Source organism: Cetorhinus maximus, chromosome 12 (genome assembly GCF_964194155.1).
Source record: "Cetorhinus maximus chromosome 12, sCetMax3.hap1.1, whole genome shotgun sequence".
Lineage (NCBI taxonomy): Eukaryota > Metazoa > Chordata > Chondrichthyes > Lamniformes > Cetorhinidae > Cetorhinus > Cetorhinus maximus.
Genome location: NC_135890.1, coordinates 58,485,135 through 58,509,798, shown reverse-complemented (window position 1 = coordinate 58,509,798; position 24,664 = coordinate 58,485,135). Strand labels below are relative to the sequence as shown.

Here is a 24,664-nt window from a genome sequence, read left to right as displayed (position 1 = left end):
AACGACCGAGGTCAGGCTAATCGGCCTGTAATTTCCCGTCTTTTGCCTCACTCCCTTCTTAAACAGGGGGGCTACATTAGCGATTTTCCAGTCCTCTGGGACCCTCCCTGACTCTAGTGATTCCTGAAAGATCACCACTAACGCCTCCACTATCTCTTCAGCTATCTCCTTCAGAACTCTGGGGTGTCTCATCATCCAAATGTTAATGAATACAGTGAATAACAGAGGCTTCAACACAAATCATTGCTGGACACCACTAGTCACATCTTGCCAAGTAGAGTGAGTACCTGCTCACTATCCCTACTCTCTGTCTCCTTCTGCTCAGCCAATTTCCTAACCAGGTCAATAATTTGCCTTCAATTCCATGAGCTTCAACTTTAGCCCACAATTTTTTTTGTGAAGGACTTTATCGAATGCCATCTGGAAGTCCAAAAAAAAACATGCATGGACATTGTCCTGTCCACTACTTTAGTTACCTCTTTTTAAAATCAGATTTATCAGTCATACTGTGCCCTTTGCAAAATCCAAGCTGGCTCTCTGATCAGCTGAAAAATTTCACGGTGTTCAATCACCCTATCTTCATTTATAGACTCAATTTGTTTTCTAGCAATAGATGTGAAGCTAACACATCTGTAATACCCTGATTTCCCTTAGTCACTTTCTTAAATAGTGAATGACAGACACAATTTTCCAATCTAAAAGACCAGTTCCCATTTAGAAAGAACTTTGGAAGATAGTAGTTAGGGCATGTGCAATGTTCCCATCTATTAAAATCCTAGGTTGAAAATTATCTGGCCCTGGGGATTTGTCGGAACTTAGGACCATCAGTTTCTCCATTATGGTTATTTTGCTTGTGATTATTTTGTTGTGTCCCTTTCCCTGATTCGTTATAATTTGCCTTGGAAACCTGGCATGTTGACCTCTCCCTCTGAAGCAAAGTAATTATTTATATTCATCATTTCCTTAGTTTCATTGACAGCATCACCTTTATCTGTTTCTAAGGTGATGTTGTCAATGAAAAAATTATTTCTGACCACCCTCTTCTTAATGTTATTGCAAAAGTTTTTTGTGTTGGGTTTGATACCCCTTTAAAGTTTTTTGTACTCTTACTATCTGCTTTGTTACCCTTTGTTGTTTGTACCTTTTATCATGGACCAGGATCTGGGCTATGTTTTGTATTGATTTACAATTCATTCAACTTGTTCCTTACGTCCCACGCGGTTGTATAAAGAATGCCTATTTGGCCCACCCACCCTAACCTGCCCTTCTCTAATGTTTTGCCCACACATTTCCCATTTTTCACTCTCCTGGTTAAATTTTAATTTTTTAGTTTTCCCTTTACTTTCAGTACGTAAAGCACAATTTCTGAATGTTACTGTATTCTCACTTATTTGTTTTTGAACTATCACCTATGCAATCTTTAGACTGTGCCCACCCTCTCTACTTACTAGTTTTAAGTCCTTGTGACTGCCTTGTTTATCCTTTCCACTAGGACCCTGGCCTCGGCCCAGTTCAGGTGATGCCCGTCCCAACAGTACAGTTCCTTCCTGTTCCAGTACTGGTGCCATTGTCCCATGAAATGGATCCCCTCTTTCCCACACCACTACTTCAGCCACATGGTCACCTCCCAAATCTGTTTATTCCTTTGCCAAATTTGCATATAGTTCAGGTAATAATCCAGAGATTATAATCATCAAATCCTTATAATCCTTTCGTTTAATTTAACTCCTAGTTCCTGTTACACTCCAAACAGGACCTTTTGTCTTAACTTCTCCTATGATTTTGGCCTCAACATGGACTCCAGGTAATAGATTCTCCCCCTCCCTCTCCATCTATGATATCCTTTCAAGCCAGTTCAAGATGTCTCTCACCCTAGCATCAAGTAGGCAACAAACCATGTGGGACTTTCAACCATGCTTACAAAAGATATTATCTATCAATGACTGAGCTGGAGAGATTCAAAACGGAGACATCTACTGTAGATGCGTTTGCTCGGGACAAGTCTTGCTGCCTACAAACTCCCACAGACTTCAGTCCAGATACATAACCCGCTCTTCCATATTTTAATCTAATTTATATATCTAGATTTTTGTCTTTTCTTTCTCTAAACACTAAGTTGCTCTAAGCGACTGAACACTCACTACTTCAGCTTCCACAACAAGTTGGAAGTTTGAAATAAATAAAATGCAGTACCGCCACTTGCACCACATACCTGACTGTAGCACTCTGTTAATGATGCACTCAATTCTGTGAACATGTGTGCAGTAAGAAATACTGTTTACTCATTTAGGGGCCAGTTATTATTTAATGCAACCTGGAATCCTGAAAATTACAGAAGTAGTGTTTAAAATGCCAGCCGCACAAGGTAAATATAGTAGCCCTTTTGAAATAGTGTGTAAATTAAACTACCCCAGTGGTCTGGTTTATAAAGGCACATTTCCACAATCTGTTTTCTGATTTGACTAAAACTTCACATTAATAGAAGAAATATTCACCCTGTGCTCCTTAGGCACCTAACATCTGAAAACTGCTAAGCACATATGAAGTAACAATTAGAGAATGATTGACAAGGAAAATGTACCAATAAAACAAAGTAGAAACTGAACCCATCAAATATCTGCATGGAGGAGTCAGCAAGGATTTAATAGTTGTTGGTCATAGCATCATTAGTCATTGAGGCATTAACTAACAGGAATGATCCATAGGAATATCTAGTGGATATGGATAACATATTTATGTATGCAAGTACATATTCCAAAATGGTTCGCATTTATAATGTTGGATTTGTTTTATCCATTGTGCACAACAGGAGGCCAAGCTAAGCAGGTGTCAGGATTTCTATGGACCCCACACCAAAAGGGAAAGGCTGCTCATTTGAGATGGTGGTTTTCATCAGCTTAGTGAGCCACTCTTCAATAGGGAACTGAAGGCGATGCCACTGCTCTGTGACATCCTCCAGCCCTACAACCCTCTGCTATTCCAGTTTTGGCCTCTTGCACATCCTCGACTTTAATCACTTCCCCCATTGGTGGCTGTGCCTTCAGTTGTCTCGGCCCTGAATTCTGGAATTCCCTCCCTAAACGTTTCTGCCTTTCTCCTCCTCAAAGTTGATCTTTAAAAGTTAACTGTCTAGCTAAGCTTTTGGCCATCTGGCCTAATATCTCTTTGTGGCTTGTTGTAAAATTTTGTTTGGTAATGCTCCTGTGAAGCACCTTGGAATATTTTACTATATTAATAGTGCTATATAAATGCAAGTTCTTATTTCTAGTTCTAATTGCAAGTTCCAAAGGAGATTTAATAAAATGTTGCATGCCACTGTTTAGAAGAACCTTAAGGCTTGCAAATAGAATGGTAAATTTGGTTATTGAGAAGTGGGTGGGCAATAGAAAGCAGACAGTGATGCTAAAACTGGAAACATTCTTAGAGTAGTAGCCAGCATCTGTTTGGTGTTGATCCTGTTTGACACCAGAAACAAATATGACAGTGTGACTTCTATGACTACTTTGGAATGACTTTCTAAATGTATTTGTGAAAATTTCTTCTATTGGGTATTTTTAGTGAAATAATAGCACTCTGAAAGAATCCAGAAACAGATAACTGAGGTAATCTGCTTAAATGTATTCATGATGCCATTCTGCAAAAAGGGATTCTCATCTCCTGTAATACCACACACACTGTTATATTTTGTGGTAACACCAAGTTATTTGTCTAGGTGACTGAGTAGATTGTTGGCATGTTGGAGGAGTGTTGAGATGAAGACATGAAAGAGAACTGGAGTAAATAACCAAAAGAGCTAAGAAAAGATAGACAGTTTTAATGTGGCTAATGGACATTGGAATAGAAGCGAACTGTGTACAGTATGAAGAAATGACTATTAGAAAAGTAGGTAAAGAGCCTTGATGAGATTGTTGACTAAACATAGAAGTTAGCCAGTCTTTGCAAAACTGTCATAAGCAAAAACTAATCAAGTACTGGGGGCATTCGGGTTCGTGCATACAACCACAAAGGTTGAAACATGTTATTGTAAGACAGATTTGAGGATTTTTGAGGACCATACATTGAAAAGAGCATTGATGTATTGATGCGGAGCAACATGCTGTATTGGCAATATAAGGATCAATTGCAGAAGCAGATTTTATTTTCTTGGCAACCAGGGATACAATATTTTAAATTCATGAGAGGTATGGATGCTGTGGGTACAAGTAAGATATTTATTTTGGATGATGAGCGTCACATTAGAAGACACAGCTACAAGAATAATAAATATCAAGCATATGGCAATTCTAAGTTTTGCTTGTATGGCGCAGTGAATTTCTGGAACAGCCAAGACAGCTGATGTGCCCAATAAAGAACAAACTAATCATAGGGATGGAAGTGAGAGTTATATCAAAGCTGTTTGTCAAGGGAATCTGCCTTGTTTAACAAACGTGCTGATTAAAACAAGAAATGAATATGCTTGGCGATATAGCTCTTCATTTTCTTCCACAAAGTCAATAAAGTTCTTTTGATAGACATAGCATTCGTGCTCTTCTCTTCACTGATTTGAACTTGTGTTTTAGTCAGGAAGTGGTATACAGCTCAATGTGGTTCCAGTTCACCCTCCCTGCTATTATAAGCAATGGTCACGATAGTGGAGCCATTTGAAATTCAGGCTATCTAACTCTCCCAGCTGAGCAGGAAAGTGTGATAAAAAGGCACCAGTGGGAAACTGCATAAAAGAGAGAATGTGGTGGAGATGCTGAACTTTTAAAAAAAATCATCTTAAAAGTTCACTTTAATTGCAATGAACAGGGATGTTTTACTAAACAAAATAGTTTAAAGTTAGATGTGCCTTTTTTTATTTTTATTATTGTATATTTCCTGGCAACTTCCTCACAGGTCTCCCACTCTCAAGGGACATTATCTACTGTAGCTCCAGGAACTGTAATAGGACGACCAATAATGACCAGTACCCCACAGAGGATTCAGATTGTTCCCGCAGACCCTGGTGTCACAGTAGCTCAGCGCATTCAGGTAGAATTTCTCTTACTAAATTTGGTGAAAATAGCCTAACCGTTGCATGTACTCGAGCATTAAAACCTGCTCCATCCATACTATTTTCAGCCTTTACAAAGAAATAGCTATATGTAAGCAGATTAAAAAGTCTGGCTTCCCCCCTCATGTAGGTAGTTACTGGTCCATGTGGTGTCTTACCTCCCTGTAATGTGTTGCCAGTATTTTTTTAAATACATAAATTGTTTGTCTCATTGGTTGCTGATGTCCCTTAATTGCTGCAGACCTAAAAAATGGCAGCTTTATATTTGGTTTATCCCTTTGTATCATTTGGCAGATGTCAGCTACTAAATGATACGTTTTTATTTGTAGATTGTCACTGATCAGCAGACTGGCCAGAAGATTCAGATAGTCACCTCGATGGATCATGGTGCAAGCAAGCAGTTCATCTTAACAAATTCAGATGGTTCATCGTCAAACAAAGTGATTTTAGCCAGACCTGATTCGGGACAGGGAAAAGTCATCCTGGCCACACCTGACTCTGCAGGTCTCAACCAACTCATTTTTACATCTCCTGATGGATCAGCACAGCATATACAGGTACAGAGAATGTAAATTGGATATGCACAGATTGTTGTAGCCTTTGTTTTTAGAAAACAGCATGTATGTGGCTGTCAGTGAATTGAAATTATGTATTTGTCCTTTGTTACTCTTAACTTGCCACTTTCTTTGGATTCCTTTTTTTAAACTTGTTTTTGGGATGTGTGTGTTCTGGCAAGGTCAACATTTATTGTCCATTCCAGATTGCCTTGAGAAGGTGCTAGTGGGAAGCCTTCTTGACTCAGTTAAAAAGCCATGGCAAAGCCTGCGCCAGAGCTCAATATGTTCCTGATCTGTTAATGTTTTGGCTGCGACCGAGGTGAGAAAACATCACCTGTGATGTTCAAAACTGCCTACCTAATGGAAGTTTCCAGCTGGAATTTCTACAGGGGTTTTCCTGATCCCCTATAATAACTTGACCAAAACTCCTATGTTTTTTCAGAACGTCTGCTAAAGCTATGGCAGGAAATCTGCTGAACATCAACCTGAAGCTTAGCTCTTGATCCTTTTTACTGTATTGAATTTAAAGAGGGGAAAAAAACATCAATTTATGTTTCTGCATTTGTAGATTGTGACCGACACTGTTTCAGGAGAGCAAAGTGCAGTCAAACCACCACTGGAGTTTTGTGTAGTTTGTGGAGACAGGGCTTCAGGTAAGAAAATCTTTCTTTAATCTCTGACAAATATTTTAAAAACTAGTTTGAGATGATTTTTGATTACACTGGAATAATGCTTTTAACTTGTATTTCATGGTTATGAAATAGCTATAATCGTGCACACAATCCTATCTCTTAAGGCAGATGGAGGTGTGACATTCTAAATCTGGAGGCTTGCCTAGCTCTTGTTTGTTCATTCCTGTTCATTTTTATAGCCATTTGGAAAATTTATAATACAATTGTCTGTCCATAGTTGACTAGTGTTCGCCATTTGTTCTGAGAGATCCAATTGGTCTTTTTGGCCCAATTTCTCTTATCTCATTGGTCCCATATTCTTCATTGACAGGGCTGTGGACCAATGAGATGGGGAATATAATAACAGCCTTTGGGAAAGAGAGCATTTGGATTTGAGGTTGTGTCTGTTGATGGGCAGTCAGACTCTCTGAAAGAGTCAAATAGTCAACATTATTAAGTGTGCAAAGCGACAACAAATTATATTTGTATAGTGTGTTTAATGTAGCAAAGTGTCCCAAGGTCTTTCACGGGCATTATAAAACCAAGCATGACACCAAGCCACATGAGGAGATATTAGGTCAGATGATCAAAAGCTTGGTTAAAGAGGTAGGTTTTTAAAGAAGTGTCTTAAAGGAGGAAAGCGAGGTAGAGAGGCAGAGAAATGTAGGAAGGGAATTCCAGAGCTTAGGGCCTAGGCAAGTGAAGGCATGACCACCAATGCTGGAACATTTATAAATAGGAATGCACAAGAGGCCAGAATTAGAGCAGCGCAGGTATCTCAGAGAGTTGTGGGGTTGGGGGAGATTACTCGAGTAGGGAGGGACAAGCCCATGGAGGGATTTGAAAATGAGGATGAGAATTTTGAAATCAAGACGTTGCTTGACCAGGAACCAATGTAGGTCAGCAAGCACTTGGATGATATGAGAACAGGACTTGCTGCAAGCTAAGCCATAAGCAGAAGGATTTTGGATGATTTCAATTTTAAGGAGGATAGCATGTGGGAATCTGGAGGAAACGATGGCATGAATGCGGGTTTCAGCAACAGAGAAGCTGAGTTAGGGACAAAGTTGAGCGATGTTGTGGAAGTGGAAATGCCTGGTCTTAGTGACGGTGCAAATATGAGGTCGGAAGCTCATCTCGGGGTCAGATGTGACACCAAGGTTGCAAACAGACTGACTTAATCTCAGACTGTTGCCAGGGAGAGGGATGGAGTCGGTAACTAGGAAATGGAGTTTCCAGCAGGGCCTGAAAACAATGACTTTAATCTCCCCAATATTTAATTAGAGGAAACACGAGAGGAAGGAGCATAGAGAGTGGAAGCAAAATGGCAGGTTCCAAAGAATTAGAGTGGGAGAGAAATGGGATAACAATTAAAGGAACAGACTAGTTGTTTTTGGCTGTTGTGTTTTCCAGCTAGGCTTCAAGACTATTGATTGCAGTCTCTTGTGCTGACTTGTGTACTGGCCATTCAAGAACAGCATAAATACAATTTGCTATCCAGAAGACCTGTGGCTATCATGATCCTTTTTCACACTTTTGGCCTAAATAATTAAACTTATAAAATTAAAGTGTCAAGTAAAATGCTATCATTGCTTGACACCTTATTCTTGAATCAACAGCTCTCTTTACTTTGGAGCACTGGAGTTTCTGTGCTTGGTCACATTCTACTTGAATTTAGGTTTACATTTATCTAAAGCTGATTGAGGCATGTAACATGTACATTGATTGTATATCTCTACACTTCTTTTCCTGATATCTGCCGCAGTATTTTTTCAGTAGAAAATTGCAAGTGTTTGACGTTTCTAACTATGTAGCACTTGTCTTCCCACCTCCACCGCCCCCCAACCCCCACCAATTCTTGCTTATGATTTTGTACTGGGATGCTAGTCTTTTGTTCTCTCTGTACTTTATAGGACGCCACTATGGGGCAGTGAGCTGTGAAGGTTGTAAAGGCTTCTTTAAAAGAAGCATAAGGAAAAACTTGGTGTATGTCTGCAGAGGGTCGAAGGACTGTGTCATTAACAAACACCACAGAAACCGTTGCCAGTACTGCCGGCTGCAGAGGTGCCTGGCACTAGGGATGAAGCAGGACTGTAAGTGAGGGACTGAGCCGCTAAATGATTTAAGCACATTCACAAATTAAGAATAGTTGTATAAACCTTTGTGATGCTGTTTGCTTTTCAATAGCTGTTCAGTGTGAACGGAAACCGATTGAAGTTTCGCGAGAAAAGTCTGCAAACTGTGCAGCCTCCACTGAAAAGATTTACATCAGGAAGGATTTGCGGAGTCCTTTAGCTGCAACACCGACCTTTGTAACAGACAAGGAAAGTGCAAGGTATCATTTCAATTGTACAAAATTCTAAAGGGCACGCTGTTGATTCTGGATAAGACACAATACTGGCAGCACCAGTCTAGTTTAGCCACTGAGAAGTCCAAAATTAGTGTGGGGGAGGGTTTCAGATTTGAAAAAATTATTTGTGCCTTTATTAACGTGAGTAATGCATGATGTTAGAGTGCTGCTTGCAGTATTGAAGATTGGCTTGGCAGGTAAGGCCTCTTTAAGGAAGACATTTGTAATGAAACAGTCAATGCAGAGACTATGCATAGGTTCGTTACCCGGAACCATACACTTGATACCATTGATGTTTTTCCTCACTCCTGCACAACCAGTCAGCATCCAATTTTGAAAGGCACCATTATGACATTCTTATTCTTTTACATGATCAGATAACAGATAATTCATGAGATTACTCTCAGAAACTAGCCAACTTATTCAGTCAAACTAGAAAATGCTGGAAATACTCAGGTCAGGCAGCATCTCTGATGAAAGGTCGTTGACCTGAAATTTTAACTCTGTTTCTCTCTCCACATATGTTGCCTGACCTGCTGAGTGTTGCCAGCATTTTCTGTTTTCATTTCAGATTTCCAGCGTCCGCCATATTTTGCTTTTGTAACTTATTCAGAGAACCCAGCTACGCAAGTGTTGGGGAGACGGTACTGTTTTCCCTGGTATTCGTTCCGTGACTGGTGTTGGCGATAGCAGAGAGCTCCATTAATGGGGGTGATGATGCTTGGGAAGGAATTTAATAGATTGACTGCTGAAGGGAGTAGACTGTGTAAGGGTTGCACCTCAAATACTTACACTTTTGTTTCCAAAAGGCCTGCAGGTCTTCTGGAACCTGGAATGCTGGTTAACATTCAACAGCCACTGCTGAAGACAGAGAGTGCTATGTTGCTCGCAGCTGAGAACAAGGTGGGATGTTGGTCCAGTTTACTCTAAATTCCCTGATATCCTGTAAGTTCTATGTTCAGATCAACAAACCTTCAGAACCTGTCCTTTTTATTTCAGGCTGAAACTTGTCAAGGTGATTTAAGCACTCTTGCAAATGTTGTAACATCACTTGCAAACCTAAGCAAATCCAAGGATCTCTCCCAGAGTAGTGCAGATTTATCAGGGATTGATGCCTTGAGTAATGGAGACGCTTCTTTATCAGAAATGCAGCAAGATGATCAGTCTGCCAGTGATATTACAAGGTAATCATCATCTGATAAGTCATAACAAATAGTGAAACAGCTTAAATGTAAAAACAGAACATGCTGGAAATACTCAGCAGGTCAGACACCATCTGTGGAGAGAAGCAAAGTTAACGTTTCGGGTCAATGTCCTTTCATCAGAGCTGATAAATTAACAACTTTTAAGCGAGTACTGAGGAAGAGTAAAGGAATGAGGGGAGGAAAGTACAAAAAGGGAAGGCCTGTGATAGAGCGAACGGCAGAAGAGATTAAATGACAAAATGGTGCAAGGCAAAAGGAGATGGTAATGATGGTGAAAGAAACAAAAGATGGGTTGAGAGGAGGTTTAAATGGCATCAACAGAATCATTTCTAATAGCTGCTGTCTGTAACAATGGTTATAAAAAGTGGTTATGATATGAAACTGTTGAGCTCAATGTGGAGTCTTGCAGGTTGTAAAGTACCTAATCAAAAGATTGAGGGGTGGTCTACGATCTTTTGTTAAGCTTCATTGGACAAGCATAGGAGACCGAGGACAGAGGGGTCAAAATGGGATGCTCATTTCATTTTGGAAATCCTGTAACCTTTTTAAGCTGCATGTACGGTTCTGCTTTCTGTAATTACCATTTTCTGCACAGTTTGGTAATAACTAGCAAGTAATCCAAACCCTCATGATTTCAGCCAATTTCATTCAGAGATTATTCTGCAGTATAACGTCTGTGGTTTCCAAAAGTAGCTTGCACAGCTCGCCTCCCTTCCAGTACAAAGAAAAATGCAGGATAGCAATTAATTTTTAATGTTAGTGAACCTTATTGTTTTCCCTGGAAATAGCAGAAAAAATTAAACTACCCAGGGTGTATCTGTAAAATGTGCACCAAAGATCCCACCGTCATGCTAGCATTATGCAGGTGAAATATAGACTTCATAGTTATGAAAGTTAATTGCAGCACTGGAGTGTCAGCCTTTTCAATCAATTGATTTATTCCAAGCCGCCTTCATACTACATTATCAACTTCATAATATCAGTAAAGAGGAAGTGTGACTGGAAATGTTACTTCAATAAAGTGTGCCTGTGTTTTCTGATTTGGTATTTCAGGGCATTTGATACACTCGCAAAAGCGCTAAACCCCGCAGAGGGGCAAGCTGTTCAGAACTCAGCAGAATGCATGGATACTTCTGGTGCCAACATCCAGCTAATTAGCGGAGAGCAGTCCCTTCCTGTTGTCGAGATTGAGGGCCCTCTTCTCAGTGATGTGCACGTTGCTTTCAAGGTACGATTATGTACATTCCATGTTCAAGTTATTTTGACATGGGATGTTAAATTTCTTTACACTTGCACAGCTTTCAGTGTTTCATTAACTTCTAATGGCTGTGTTACAATACATTTTTCTGAATTTTTTATGGAAAGTTTTATGATATCTTTTCAGTATTTCTGATTTATACAATGGAATTCCAAAATGCCAAACCATGTCTTTATAGTTCTATGTCCTAATTGTGTACTTTCATTTGGATACAGTAATAAAGGTTGAACTCACTACTGTATGGAGTGGTTGAGATGAATAACAGATATATTTGAGGGGAAGCTAGATAAACATATGAGGGAGAAATATGCTGATCGGGTTGGATTAGGTAAGGTAGGAGGACGCTCATGTGGAGCATAAACACTGATATGGACCAGTTGTGCCGAGTGGCCTGTTTTCATGTTGTAAATTTCAATGTAATTCTATATAATAGCAAAAACAGCTTGTATTTATATAGCACCTTTAACATAGAAAAATGATGCAAGATGCTGTACAGAGATGTAAAGGGAAAAAAATGCTGAGCGAAAGGAAAAGGTGTGGTTGTAGTAGCATAGTGATTATGTCAGTAGATTAGAAATCCAGATGCCTGGGCTAATAATCCAGAGTTCAAATCTGACCATGGAAGTTGTGAGAAAGTTTAGCATCAGTAATGGTGATGGTGAAACTGCAGGATTGTCCTAAAAATCCAACTGATTCACTAATGCCCTTTCCCGAGTTTACAGAGGAGGTTGTTCTGGCTAGCTCTGGCAGCCTCCTACAGCCTCGGGTGACAAGAAATGCAATTAATTTAATTTAATTTAACTTGGTCTGCTCTATATGTGACTCCAGACCCACAGCCATGTGATTTCCTCTCTACTGCCCTCTGAAATGGCTGAACAAATCACTCAGTTGTACCAAAAATAAACGCTACGATGGGCTGAAGCAGTTTACCAAGGTAGCTTATTACCTTAGTGAATGAATAAATACATTTCTAAAGAATTATAGGTATGGTGACCAAACGTTTGATAAGAGTAGAGGGAGCCGGAGAGGCTTAGGGAGAGAACTTAAGAGCATAATGTTGTTGTCATTTAGTTACAAAAGACGACTGGCCTGATTTGAGATTCTGATGAGCTGTGATCAGTTTTGCCTTTGCATTAACAAAATAAAAATGACTATTTAGAGACCGACAGATTTCTAGATATTAAAGATATCAAGGGATATGGGGATAGTGTGGGGAAATAGCATTGAGGTAGATGATCAGCCATGATCTAGTTGAATGACAGAACAGTCTCCAGGGGCCAAGTGGCCTACTCCTCCTATTTCCTTTGTACTTAAAGTAAAACATTGTGTTCATTTAGATTACAAAGTGCAATTTTTGTTAATAAAAGAAAATCTGTCCAGAAGGCCACAGCAACATTCATGTTTTACGACATATATTTGCAGGGGTGCAGTGTTGGAAATCAAAAAACCTGCAACCGAACAAGAAAATTAAATGCATAATTTCTTGTGCCATCTGAGAGTGTAATAGTTTGCCAGGGAGAGGCAGGGTGATCTCCTCTGTAACCTACCTAATTTAAACAGGGAATTAAGTCTTGCATTTATACTGTGCCATTCATGATCTTCAGATGTTCCAAAGTGCTTTTAGCCAATGAAGTACATTTAAAATGTAGTCACTGAAATGTGCAAGACATGGCAGCAGCTTGCGCACAGCAAGCTGCCACAAACAGCAATTTGATAGTGACCAGATAATCTGTTTCAGTGATGTTGAATAAGGGATAAAAATTAAGAGTCATTTGGTAGTACAGAACTTGAGTATTGCTGAAAAAAGAGACATGTTGAAGCTTTTCGTCTTGCACTCATCAGGACACTACGCAAGAATACCAGTATAAGGAGAAACAACAATTTATACTGTATGAGAAGAGAGTGCTGATTGATTGGCAAATGGACTCTGATTGGTAGAGGTGTTGCCATGGAAAATGCGCCAGGGATGGTGACTAACCGTTAACTGCCAAGCATTGTTTGAAAGCAGACAAAGAACATGTACACACATTGCACATGTTTCAGCTAAACAAAATAAGTGACAGCCATTAGCTGACTCATTCCTCAGGGCAATGCCTTCACCAATTAAGGTCAAGCTGCCTGGTTTAAATTTCAAACAGTGCTTAACAGTTAACTGTCAACCACAATCGTTGGTACATTCTCCATGGTAATGCCTCTACAAATTAGTCCACTTGCCAACCGATCAGCATAGAATGGATTGTTGTTTCCCCTTATATTGGTATTCTTGTGTAGTGTCCTGATGAGTGCAAGGTGAAAAGCTTCACCATGTCTTTTTTCAGGATAAAAAATAGCCAATATGCTGGGTATAACTTCCATGCTCTTCCTCTCCTATATGGTGCCATAGGATCTCTTTCTTTTGCCTGAGAAAGCAGATGAGCCTTTGGTTTACTGTTTCACTTGAAAGTCGGCACCTCTGACTTGAAAGAAAGAGAACTTGGCTTTCACGACCTCAGGACATCCAAAGTGCTTTATAGCCAATTGACTACAAGTGTTTTTAGTTGCAATGTAGGGAAATGTGGCTGCCAATTTGCACACAGCAAAATTCCACAAAATTGACCAGATTGGTGGTGTTGATTGAGGGATAAACATTGGTCAGGACACTAGGAGAACTCCTTGCTCTTCTTTGAGCGGCTGGGGCTGGGACATTGAATGTACTCAGAGCTGAATTAGACAGATTTTTGATTGACACAGTCAAGGGTTTGTGTGGGACAGGCAGCCGGGCAGGTGGAGTTGGGGCCACAATCAGATTGGGTGGCATGGCTGGCTCGAGAGGCTGAGTGGCCTGCTCCTGCTCCTATTTCTTATGTTCTCATGTGATTAATAGTACTGTGGGATCTTTTGCACCCACCTAAGGGGGCAGACATATCCGTGGTATAATATTACATTCAAAAGATGGCATCTCTGACAGTGCAGCACCCCCTCAATAATGCATTGAAGCGTCAGCCTCCGTTTTGTGCTCGGGTCTCTAATGAAACTTGAACCCGCCTCTGACTCTGAATCAAGAGTGCTACCACTGAGCCATGGCTGATCCTTAAGGACTCATTTGAATTCATGCCAACTGAAAGCTTAAATCAATCCTACTTGGGCCCCTAGGAATGGCTCCAGTCATTTTGCGAGCAATATCTTGATCCTGGAGAGCATTGATGACCTTAATATACCAGAGTTATGGCTCCCATTGAAACCAAAGACCGCAAAGAGCTTCTAGGCTCCCGTGGAGAAACAAGTGGAAGTTCCCTTTTCCTGCAGCCAGATTGCAAACAGCACCACTAATGTGCATTTACAGGTGCAATTTGCCTTGACCGAGTGTATTTAAAATTCCCATTTCTGCCTCCCCGCTCTGAATTGGGGCCAGAATTAGTGTCTGTGACTACACAGGAATCTTGGAGTCACACTCAGTCAATCTTCTAGCAGTCAAACTGGGACACTGGAACTTTGACACAAAAGCTTTGAGCGCTCCTGAACTATTTCAATTCCCTATTACAAAAACTATTACAAGTGATGACTTGGTAATCTAGTAATTCTTGCTGGATTATCATGATCTGTGCATTCTATTTGGTTATTAATAGGGACACAGTTTCTAGACTGTGGCCTCAGCTAGTGCCAAAATTTAATGTATAAGATTTTCAAAACTCGTCCACATGTCGCTGATTTGTGAATTGCATGATCATTAGTCTCCTATTTTGTTATCCTGGGAATAATTGTTACCTTTTGATTTAATCCCTTTGTACCTCCTAATATTTCCACTTCCTAATTTACCCTCTTGTATTTCATTTTTTTGAAATCTTTGTTTGATATATTCAACCTAATGTTTCATTTTAAATTTATTAGGTTGTTTAAAACCCCTGTGTAGTTTGAGTTCTGGGGTAGTAGTTGCTAGCAATGAACCAGCAGTTTTGTTGTAATATTACTTGGATAATACCTAGTGCTGTGGAGTAGAAGAGCTGCACCTAAGGTGTGTGTTTTATTGCACAATGTTAAAAGCTTCGATTGTAAAGAAATTTAAACATTTAAATTGTTACCCAGCTATCTGTTTTGTTATCCCCCTCTCGAGGTCCCCAGCATCACAGATGCCAGTCATCAACCAATTCAATTCACTCCATGCGATATCAATAAACGGCTGAACACACTAGATACTTCGAAGTCTATGGGCCCTGACAACATCGCAGCAGTATTACTGAAGACTTAAGTAGTACTGAAGCTCCAGAACTAGCTGCACCCTTAGTCAAGCTATTCCACAACAGCTTCAATACTGGTCTCTAACCAACAATGTGGAAAGTTACCCATGTATGCCCTGTTCCCCAACAAACAGGACAAATCCAACCTGACCAATTATGCCTCATCGGTAAATTGGCGGAAGGTGTCATTAACAGTGCTATCAAGCAGCACTTACACAGCAATAACCTGCGCAGTTTAGGTTCCACCAGAACCACTCAGTTCCTGAGCTCATTACAGCCTTGGTCCAAACGTGGATAAAAGAGCTAAACCCAAGAGTGAGGTGACAGTGACTGCGCTTGACATCGGGCAGCATTTGATCAAGTGGCATCAAGGAGCCCCAGGAAAATTTAAATTGGGAATCGAGGAGAATTCTCCATTGATTAGAGTCATACCTATCACAAAGGAAGATGCTTGCGGTTGTTGGAGACCAATGATTGTTATAAAAACCCATCTGGTTAACTAGTGCCCTTTAGGGAAGGAAATCTGCCCTCCTTACCTGGTCTGGCCTACATGTGACTCCAGACCCATAGCAAAGTGGTTGACTCCTAAAAGCCCTCTGAAATGGCCAGTAAGCCACTTGGTTGTATCAAACCGCTACGAAGTCTAAAAGGAATGAAACTGAATGGACCACCCAGCCTCAACCTAGGCCCTGGAAAAGTCAACAGCAAACCCAGCCCTGTCAAGCCAGCAAAGTCCTTTTTACAAACATCTGGAGGCTTGCTGTCCCACTAGACAAACAACAGCATGACAGAGTCATACTCACCGAATCATACGTTGTAGTGTCCCAGACACCACCATCACCATCCTTGGATATGTCCTATTCCACCGGTAGGACCAATCCACCAAGGGTGGCGGCACAGTGGTATACAGTCGGATGGACGTTGCCCTGGGAGTCCTCAACTTTTACTCTGGACCCCATGAAGTCTCATGGCATCAGGCAAGGAAACCTCCTGCTGGTCACCATCTGCTGCCACCCCCCTGCCCCGAGAAGCTGATGAATCAGTACCCCTCCATGTGGACACCAACAGGAAGAAGCACGCAGGCTGGCAAGGGCATAGGACATACTCTGGGTGGGGGACTTCAATGTCCATCAGCAAAAATGGCTCGGTAGCACCACTACTGGCCGAGCTGGCCAAGTTCGAAAAGACATAACTGCAAGACTGGGTCTGCAGCAGGTGATAAAGGAACCAACCAGAGAGAAAAACCTACTTGACCTCGTCCTTACCAATCTACCTATTGCAGATGCATCTATCATGCAGATCCATGACAGTATTGGTAAAAGTGACCTCTCCAGTGTTATTGTTACAAGCAAGTGCTTGTGCTCCAGAACTCGAGGCAGCCCCTAGCCAAGCTGTTCCCGTACAGCTACAACACTGGCAACTCGACAGGGTGGAAAATTGCCCAGATATGTACTGTCCACAAAATGCAGGACAAATTCAACCTGGCCACTTACTGCCCTATCAGTCTACTCTCGATCATCAGTAAAGTGATGGAAGGTGTCATCAACAGTACTATCAAGTGGAACTTGCTCAGCAATAACTTGCTCACTGATGTTCAGCTTGCATTCTGCCAAGATAACTCAGCTCCTGACCTCATTACAGCCTTGCTCCCAATATGGACAAAAGAGCTGAACTCCCGTAGTGAGGTGAGAATGGCTGCCCTTGACATCAAGGCATCATTTGACCACGTGTGACATCAAGGAGCCCTAGAAAAACTGGTGTCGCTGAAAATTAGGGGGAAAACGTACCACAGGTTGGAGTCATACCTAGCACAAAGGAAGATGGTTGTGATTGTTGGAGGTCAATCATTTCAGTCCCAAGGCATTGCTGCAGGAATTCCTCAGGTTAGTATCCTAGGCCCAACCATCTTCAGCTGCTGCATCAAAGACCTCCTCTCTATCATAAGATCAGAAGTGGGGATTTTCACTAATGAGTCACAATGTTCAGCACCATTTGCGGCGACTCAGATACGGAAGCAGTGTGTCGTTGACGATATTGAGATATGGGCTAATGAGTGGCAAGTAATGTTTGCATCACACAAGTGCCAGGCAATGACCATCTCCAACAAGAGACAATTTAACCAACTCCCTATGACATTCAATGGCACAGCCATCTCACTATCAACATACGAATTAAGAGGAGTAGGCCGCTCGGCCTACACCACATGGACTGCAGTTCAAGAAGGCAGCTTGCCATCACCTTCTCAAGGGCAATTAGGAGTGAGCAACCAATGCTGGTCTTTCTAGTGACATTCAAATCCCATGAAATAATAAAGAAAAGATCCTGAGACCAATGGCCTTTTCTGTGATGTTTTGTGTATTGTGGTTGTGTCACACTTGGGAAAGAAAAGTGAAATAAAAACTAAAAGCTGTCAAATCGAGGTATAATATGACCAGCATAAATGATGTAATTGATTTAAATGGCTATTCAAATATTTCAAATTGAGTTGTAAATGAAGCATAGACAGAACAACTGTAAAGGATAACATGATATCACTATTGCAAACTCTACCAAACAAGGAAGCTTTTCTGGCTACCAGTTTTCTTGATATTAATGAAGTGCTTGTTTTTCCACTTGCAGCTAACTATGCCATCGCCTATGCCAGAATACCTGAATGTGCACTACATCTGCGAGTCTGCATCAAGATTACTGTTCCTGTCCATGCACTGGGCAAGGTCTATTCCAGCCTTCCAGGCTCTCGGGTTAGTGTTTTTATTTTTGACCACTGTTTGGCATTGGGGAGTAAAGTAACTTCTAGTGGGATGATGAGGAACAGGCAAAGTCAAAGGGTTAAGTAGGCTTCTGGAGGTAGAAACCCAAAGAGAAGTCAGGACAGAATTCCAGAGGGCCAGGCTGCAATGTCTTCTTATGGCCACAAGTGGTGGATTGGAAGGAATAGAGAACAAGTTGTTGAAATGTGACCTTAAACTAGGTATCCATGCTCGGATATTCCAATCTGTAAAGATCAGTGCAACATTTACCTAATGAGCCAACGGATTCAGTAGTACTTTAGGATTTATTATAAATTACAGAAATTAATCAATAAGTAGAGTTGATTTATGAAAAGGTTTTAGTTCTTTGTCACCTCTTTATTTTAGGTTTGAGGATTTTAACTAATTTATCTTCTTTCCACAGGCCAGACAATAATACAGCTTTGGTACGTGCTTGTTGGAATGAACTCTTTACACTTGGTCTGGCCCAGTGTTCCCAAGTGATGAATTTATCGACCATACTCACAGCAATTGTCAACCATCTGCAAACAAGTCTCCAGCAAGGTAGGCAGAAAACTATTTTTCAAAGGTTGATGTGGGCATGTGCTTGCATAATTTTGACACTTCATTTAATGTACCACTGAAAGTTGTACCATATGGTGAAAAAGAAAAAGAATACTTGCTTGTAGGGTTAAGAGAAAATATCTTTGTACAAATGCAAAAAATAATGGAAACTGAAACTCAGGCTGATGGAACAGAAAAGGAAAAAAAAAAAGTAGCCAGATCGGCAAAAAGTGATTAAGAAAATAAATTTGTGAGGGACATCAAATACAACAGAAAAAGTTTCTACAAATGTTTTAAGAAAAAGCAGATAACTGTGGCTAACATGGACCAAGTAATTACCTTGTATTGACCTTCGCAATAGAGGATGAGGATAAAGTGCCAAAGATCAGAATAGAGATAAAAATAAATTCAGTGGAGAAATTTGCTAGATTTACTGTAAGTTTTTACAAAATGGTAATGGAGAAAATAATGAGACTGAAGATAGCCAAATCTCCAGAGTCTGATGGTTTCCAGTGATTTAAAAGAAGTAGGTGAGGAAACTGTAGATGCTTTAGTCATAATCATGATTTAGAAATTGCCTCCTTGGATTAGAAGATTGCCCATATCACTCCATCATTTAAGAAGGGTGGGAGAGATAAACTAGGAAATTTTAAACCTATTAGTCTAACAACAACTTACACAAATTGCCCCTTTAATGTAGTAAAATATCCCAAGGCACTTCACAGGAGCGTTATCAATTAAAATTTCACACTGAGCCAAATGAGACATCAGGACAGGTAACCAAAGCCTTGGTCAAAGAACTAGGTTTTAAAGAGCTTCTTAAAGTAGAGGGAGGCAAAGAGGCTTAGGAAAGGAATTCTGGAGCTTAGAACCGAGGCAGCTGAAGGCACAGCTGCTACTGGTGGAGTGATGAAAATTGGAGATGCTCAAGAGGCCAGACATGGAGAAACACAGAGTTCTTAGAGGGTAGTAGGAGATGGGGAGGGGTGAGGCCACAGAGGATTTAAAAATAAGGATGAGAATTTAAAATCAAGGCATTGCTGGACCAGTAAGTCAATGAGCACAACAATGATGGGTGAGTGGGATTTGGTGCGAGTTAGGAATGTCTGTTGTGGGGAAGCTACTGGAATCTGTTATTAGGGATAGTGCAACTGAACATTTGGACAAATATGAACTGATCAGGAGAGCCAGCGTGGATTTGTAACAGATAAGTCATGTCAAACGAGCGCAGCTAAATCTTTCGAGATGATTAATGCAGTTAACAGAGTGCCTATGAATGTTACTTATGTTGACTTCAAGATGACATTCAATAGGAGACTGTTAACAAAAATGAGAGCACGTGGAATTGGAGGAAAGCCATTCACATGGACAGGGAGGAGGTAAGAGACAGAGAGCAGGAATATTGAGTATGTGTGGCAGCATGTGACTAGTGGTGTCCCCTAGGGATCTGCACTGGACCACAGATTTTCACTACATTTGTAAATGATATAAGTGAAGGAATAGAGTCATATATTCAAGATTGCAGTCGACATTAAGTTAGGTGGCCCAGTAAATAGTGTAGATGGGAACAGGAAGTTGTAAAGGAAAAATAATAGTTTAAGTGAATATGCAAAACTGGCACATGGATTCAACATGGGGAAAGAGGCATCCACTTTGGAACTAAGAAAGATCAGTATTTTCTAAATAGCGAAAAGCTAAGAATTAGAGCAGAGATTTAGGGGCCCATGTGCATAAATCACTAAAAACTTGTAAACTGGTCCAAAAAAATGTTGAAAAGTTAATGGAATAGTAACCTTCACCTCAAGGGGGCTAAAAAACAAAGGACTGGAAGTTATGATACAGTTATATAATGTTAGCCTGCATCTGAAGTACTGTGTTCAGGCCTGGGTGCTACATCTCAGGAAGGATATATATTAGAGGGGGTACAGCACAGATTCACTGGAATGATGCCAGGGCTAAAAGGGTTAAATTGCGAGGAGAGGTTGCATATGTCAGAGTTATTGGCCTCAACACCAAGGCAGCATTTGACCGAGTAGGGCATCAAAGAACTGTTGGGCAGTATTTTACAGACCCCCGTGGATGGGTTGCAAATGAAGGACCCATAAAGTTACCTGGGTGGCCTTCCCACCACCCTCCCACACGCCTCTGACCTGTCTGCAATTTTACAAGGGATAGGCAAGGCTTGCCCATCCTCACCCCAACTGAGGCCTTTACGTGGCCAGTAAATGCCCATTTAAGGCAACTTTCTCCCTTAGCCTCAATTTTAAAGCCCTCAGGCAGAGTTCAGGGACAGCGGGGAAAGGCTGGCAGGCCATCCTGCTTGGGCCTCAGGCAGCAAAGATGGGGACACCTACCTTGCTGCCCTCTGCTTTCCCCCCTACTTCACCAAGAGCTCCCTCCCTAGCTCTCTCACCACCTCCCTTTCCTGCTGTGAGACTCTGGATTTACCTGCTCCGGTAGGTTCCGGGCCGCAGACTGCTGGGACTGCTTGAAATCCCAGCAGTGACCACCACTCACTGGCTGGCAGCTGTCTGAGGCAGGTAGAGCAGAAGGCTCGTCTCCAGCCAATTAACACTCCTTGGGGCGGGGCATTAAATGGCTACGGGGCAGTCCTGATCAGTTCCCCACCGACTCTTTGGGCAGTGGGATGGGAATTCCCACCATCCGTTAAATTCTAGTAAAATTGAGGTCAATGGGAATCAGAGAAAAAGCTCCACTGGCTCAAACCATACTTCATACAAGAAAGATGATTATAGTTGCTGGAGGCTAATCACCATGGCACCAAGATGGCTTGTAAATGAAGTTATAGTACAGGTCAGTAATGATCTAATTGCTGCGATGAGCTTAAGCAGCTGATTGGCAAACTCTTATTCCTAAAGCACATTTCAGGACCCCTGGCTCCCCCAAACCTCTTTACAGCAAAATAATAAAATGCAGGTGCACTCTGAAATGATGAACCATGAAGTGATCAAGCACAGGTGTCCTGTCATTCACCACACACCAACTTTTAAATGGATTTATCCTAAGTCATTCATAATGTCACCGGGAGAGGCCTAGAATCAGGAGGTCTCCTGGTTGTTTAAATCAGAGTTTGTGTGGTACTGGGAGACCCCGAGAAGGTGTTAAGAGTTAACCACATATTGTGGGACTTGAGTTACCTATAGGACAGAACAGATGAGGGTGGCAGGTTCTGTTCCCTGAAGGACATCAGTGAACCAATTGGGTTTTCACTATAGTTGGAAGTGTTCATGTTTAGTTTTCTGATCCTAGCCCAAAATGTGCAAAATTCAAATTCACAACTAACCAGGTTGGAACGGGAACACAATTTCAGAGTTGTTGGTCCAGTACTGTAGTCAGTGGGTTATTGTGCCCATCATAAATTAATGGGGTGGGGTGTGCAGAGAGAAAGTGGGTGAGGAGACAGAAACTGCTCCGGTTCCTTTGAAATTAAGTGCAGCAAATTAATTTGCACTTATGCAAAATGTTAACAAATTGGTTTTCTGTTGATTGGTTGTCTCATCTAGCTCAGTTTATTATTGGTATCACTGGAAAATGTTTAGTGCTGGTGCAGTGGGTTAATGTTATAGGCCGCTGTACCATATCGTAAATCTCAGACTCATGCCCATAATTTCTAGGACTGAAAGCTTCCACTCCAAAGTAGGGGAGACTGCAAGAGACTTAGGGGAATGGCAGACTATTTCACAGGAGGAGTGAATGTAGCCTGTTTGTAAAGTCAGAAAAGTAATGGGGACCGTGGTGAAATTAGGCCATGGATGAAAAATATTCATTGGGTAAGACTGTTTGATCATTTCCATTTTGCAGTGAGGCTTTTGTTCTCCTTTCAGTTCAGTTTGAGGATGTGTCATGCTGATAGAGTATTGTTTGCTGTGCTATTTTTTTAATGAACAGATAAATTGTCAGCAGACCGTGTGAAAGTGGTGATGGAGCACATCTGGAAACTGCAGGAGTTCTGTAACAGCATGGTTAAACTATCTCTGGATGGATACGAGTATGCCTATCTTAAGGCAATCGTCCTCTTTAGTCCAGGTGAGTAAAGCTCGAGTCTATAAAAATAACTGGAATGACTTTAAAATATACTTGAATTTCAAGCCATAAAATTTTACAGCGCACTGCACCTGTGCAGAAAACTAAACTGTTCATTTAGTCCTATTTCCCTGTCCTTTTCCTAAACTCTGTTTAAATATTGCTTGTTCCAATATTTTTACACTTTGCTTTTGAAAGTTATTCACCAGTGGCAGGACACTCCAAGTCCTAAGAACGTTCTCCTAAACTTGCCCTGGGTACTTTTGGGGGGAAAAAGCAAAAAGAAACTAAAGATTGAACTTACTTCTAAATAGTATAAAAGGAAAAATAATGTTGGAGTTAATGGTAAAATAGCCAGGTAATATTTACCCCAGGCAGGGTTCAAGTTTTATATATATTTCTAAAATAAATGTTTAATTGCCTATTTCTCTTTTGACTTCTTGATGTGACAGAAAATTATTTTAATTGAATTCATTAAAGGGAAAACTAAATGATTTAATGATCCAGAATACATTTTCATAAAAATTACGACTTTTGCAGATGATTATATAAGGGTCAGTTTTCTGAATTTATAGCCTTCGCACAGATCTTCATGCACATGAAAAGCTAATCAGAATATCAACTTGCAAGGTTCATGTGACCATTTCGCTGCCCTCGGAGAACTGCTTCATCACATTACCCCTTAATTGTCTTCATTCTTCATTTCCCATAGCTATTTATGGATGCCAGTGCTATCAGTAAGAAGTTCTCAATTATTAATACCAGGGGGACTCAAATCTTTTTGCTTCCGAGAATCCATCCCGTGTTATAAAAAGTCAACGAACCCCTGTAACACTCGTACTTTTTTCTGTATAAAAATTAGATATACAATTAAACATGTGCATTTCTTCGTATTTCACTTGCTTAATGTGAAACTTATTGCTGCTGAGCAGCAATTTTGTCCATATTTGGAGGTATCTTAGCACATTTATGTACGTCATGGTCAGTGTTCATCCTTTGCTTTCATTGAGATCATTGCTGCAAATTCAGTTTTGCTTAAGTATGTCACAACACTTTCAGTGCTGAAGAAGCAGTTGTATTGTATTCAGTTGCGCCATAGCTAGCATGATCCTGCTCTGTTTTACATTTCCCAGCAAGGGTTACTGGATGGCGATCAGGAGTGGGAACCCCGGCTGACTTATTTTACCTTTCCAAAGGATGTTGGAGGAACATTTATTGCTTTCAACTCAGCGGGGCAAACTAACCACAGATCTAACTGGCGCACTAGCATCTGGATGTGTGTCAGGTAGTCCATTTTGCAGGAGTCAGCTTCATCTTACTTCATAGCTGGATGGATTACCGCGCCTGGTCTTCGACATTCACCAAGCTGTCACTCATGGCTCCACATGCTGCTTGTGCATGGCAGCGGCCAAACCCCAGTAACCATATTGGTTTGCAGGCCAAACCAGGTGAGGGTAGCATGTCAACTGGTGTCCACATGTGAGACAGAATGTCCATCTCCAACCACCCTTTTCCAAGTGCACAAGAACAAGTTGTCTTGATGGATGTGGCAAAGGAAATGAAGTTCCCTTACTGGTACTGAAAGCATCATCAGCACAGTTGTGTGGACAGCTGTAAAGTTCATCAGCATGGACAAAGAAGGTGCTGCAGATCATCCACTCTGGTTGACCACATCTCCAGTTGTCTTGACTTGTCAAGCCACCAGTAACACATGTATATGACCACGCGAGTGGGGCTGGCTTAGTACAATCGATCTCCACTGCAATCAACCCACGCGCAGATGTTTTGTGTGTGCACACCTTACAGACTCCTTCACACACATCCTGTTTTTTTTTTATTTGCTTATGAGATGTGGGTGTCACTGGCTAGGCCAGCATTTGTTGTCCATCACTAAATGCCCTTGAAAAGATGGTGGTGAGCTGCTTTCTTGAACCGCTGCAGTCCATGAAAGATAGGAACAGCCACAGTGCTGTTAGAAAGAGAGTTCCAGGATTTTGATCCAGCGACAGAATGGTG

The 24,664-nt window shown here is 41.1% G+C and overlaps 1 protein-coding gene across 18 annotated transcripts in view; it reads left to right on the top strand.

Annotated features, from left to right (window-relative positions):
* nr2c1 (nuclear receptor subfamily 2, group C, member 1) overlaps positions 1-24,664 on the top strand; it is a 126,217-nt gene that overhangs the window by 83,484 nt on the left and 18,069 nt on the right. For 12 of the 18 annotated variants that reach the window (XM_078553703.1, XM_078553700.1, XM_078553702.1 and 9 more), the window contains 11 exons: positions 4,879-5,013; positions 5,365-5,592; positions 6,161-6,245; positions 8,177-8,356; positions 8,451-8,598; positions 9,423-9,516; positions 9,613-9,797; positions 10,872-11,046; positions 17,910-18,031; positions 18,465-18,604; positions 22,514-22,651. In XM_078553703.1, coding sequence (XP_078409829.1) covers positions 4,879-5,013; positions 5,365-5,592; positions 6,161-6,245; positions 8,177-8,356; positions 8,451-8,598; positions 9,423-9,516; positions 9,613-9,797; positions 10,872-11,046; positions 17,910-18,031; positions 18,465-18,604; positions 22,514-22,651 — 1,630 coding nt within the window. The remainder of the gene's footprint in view (positions 1-4,878; positions 5,014-5,364; positions 5,593-6,160; positions 6,246-8,176; positions 8,357-8,450; positions 8,599-9,422; positions 9,517-9,612; positions 9,798-10,871; positions 11,047-17,909; positions 18,032-18,464; positions 18,605-22,513; positions 22,652-24,664) is intronic. The other 6 variants (XM_078553710.1, XM_078553711.1, XM_078553712.1 and 3 more) reach the window with 2 other exon arrangements.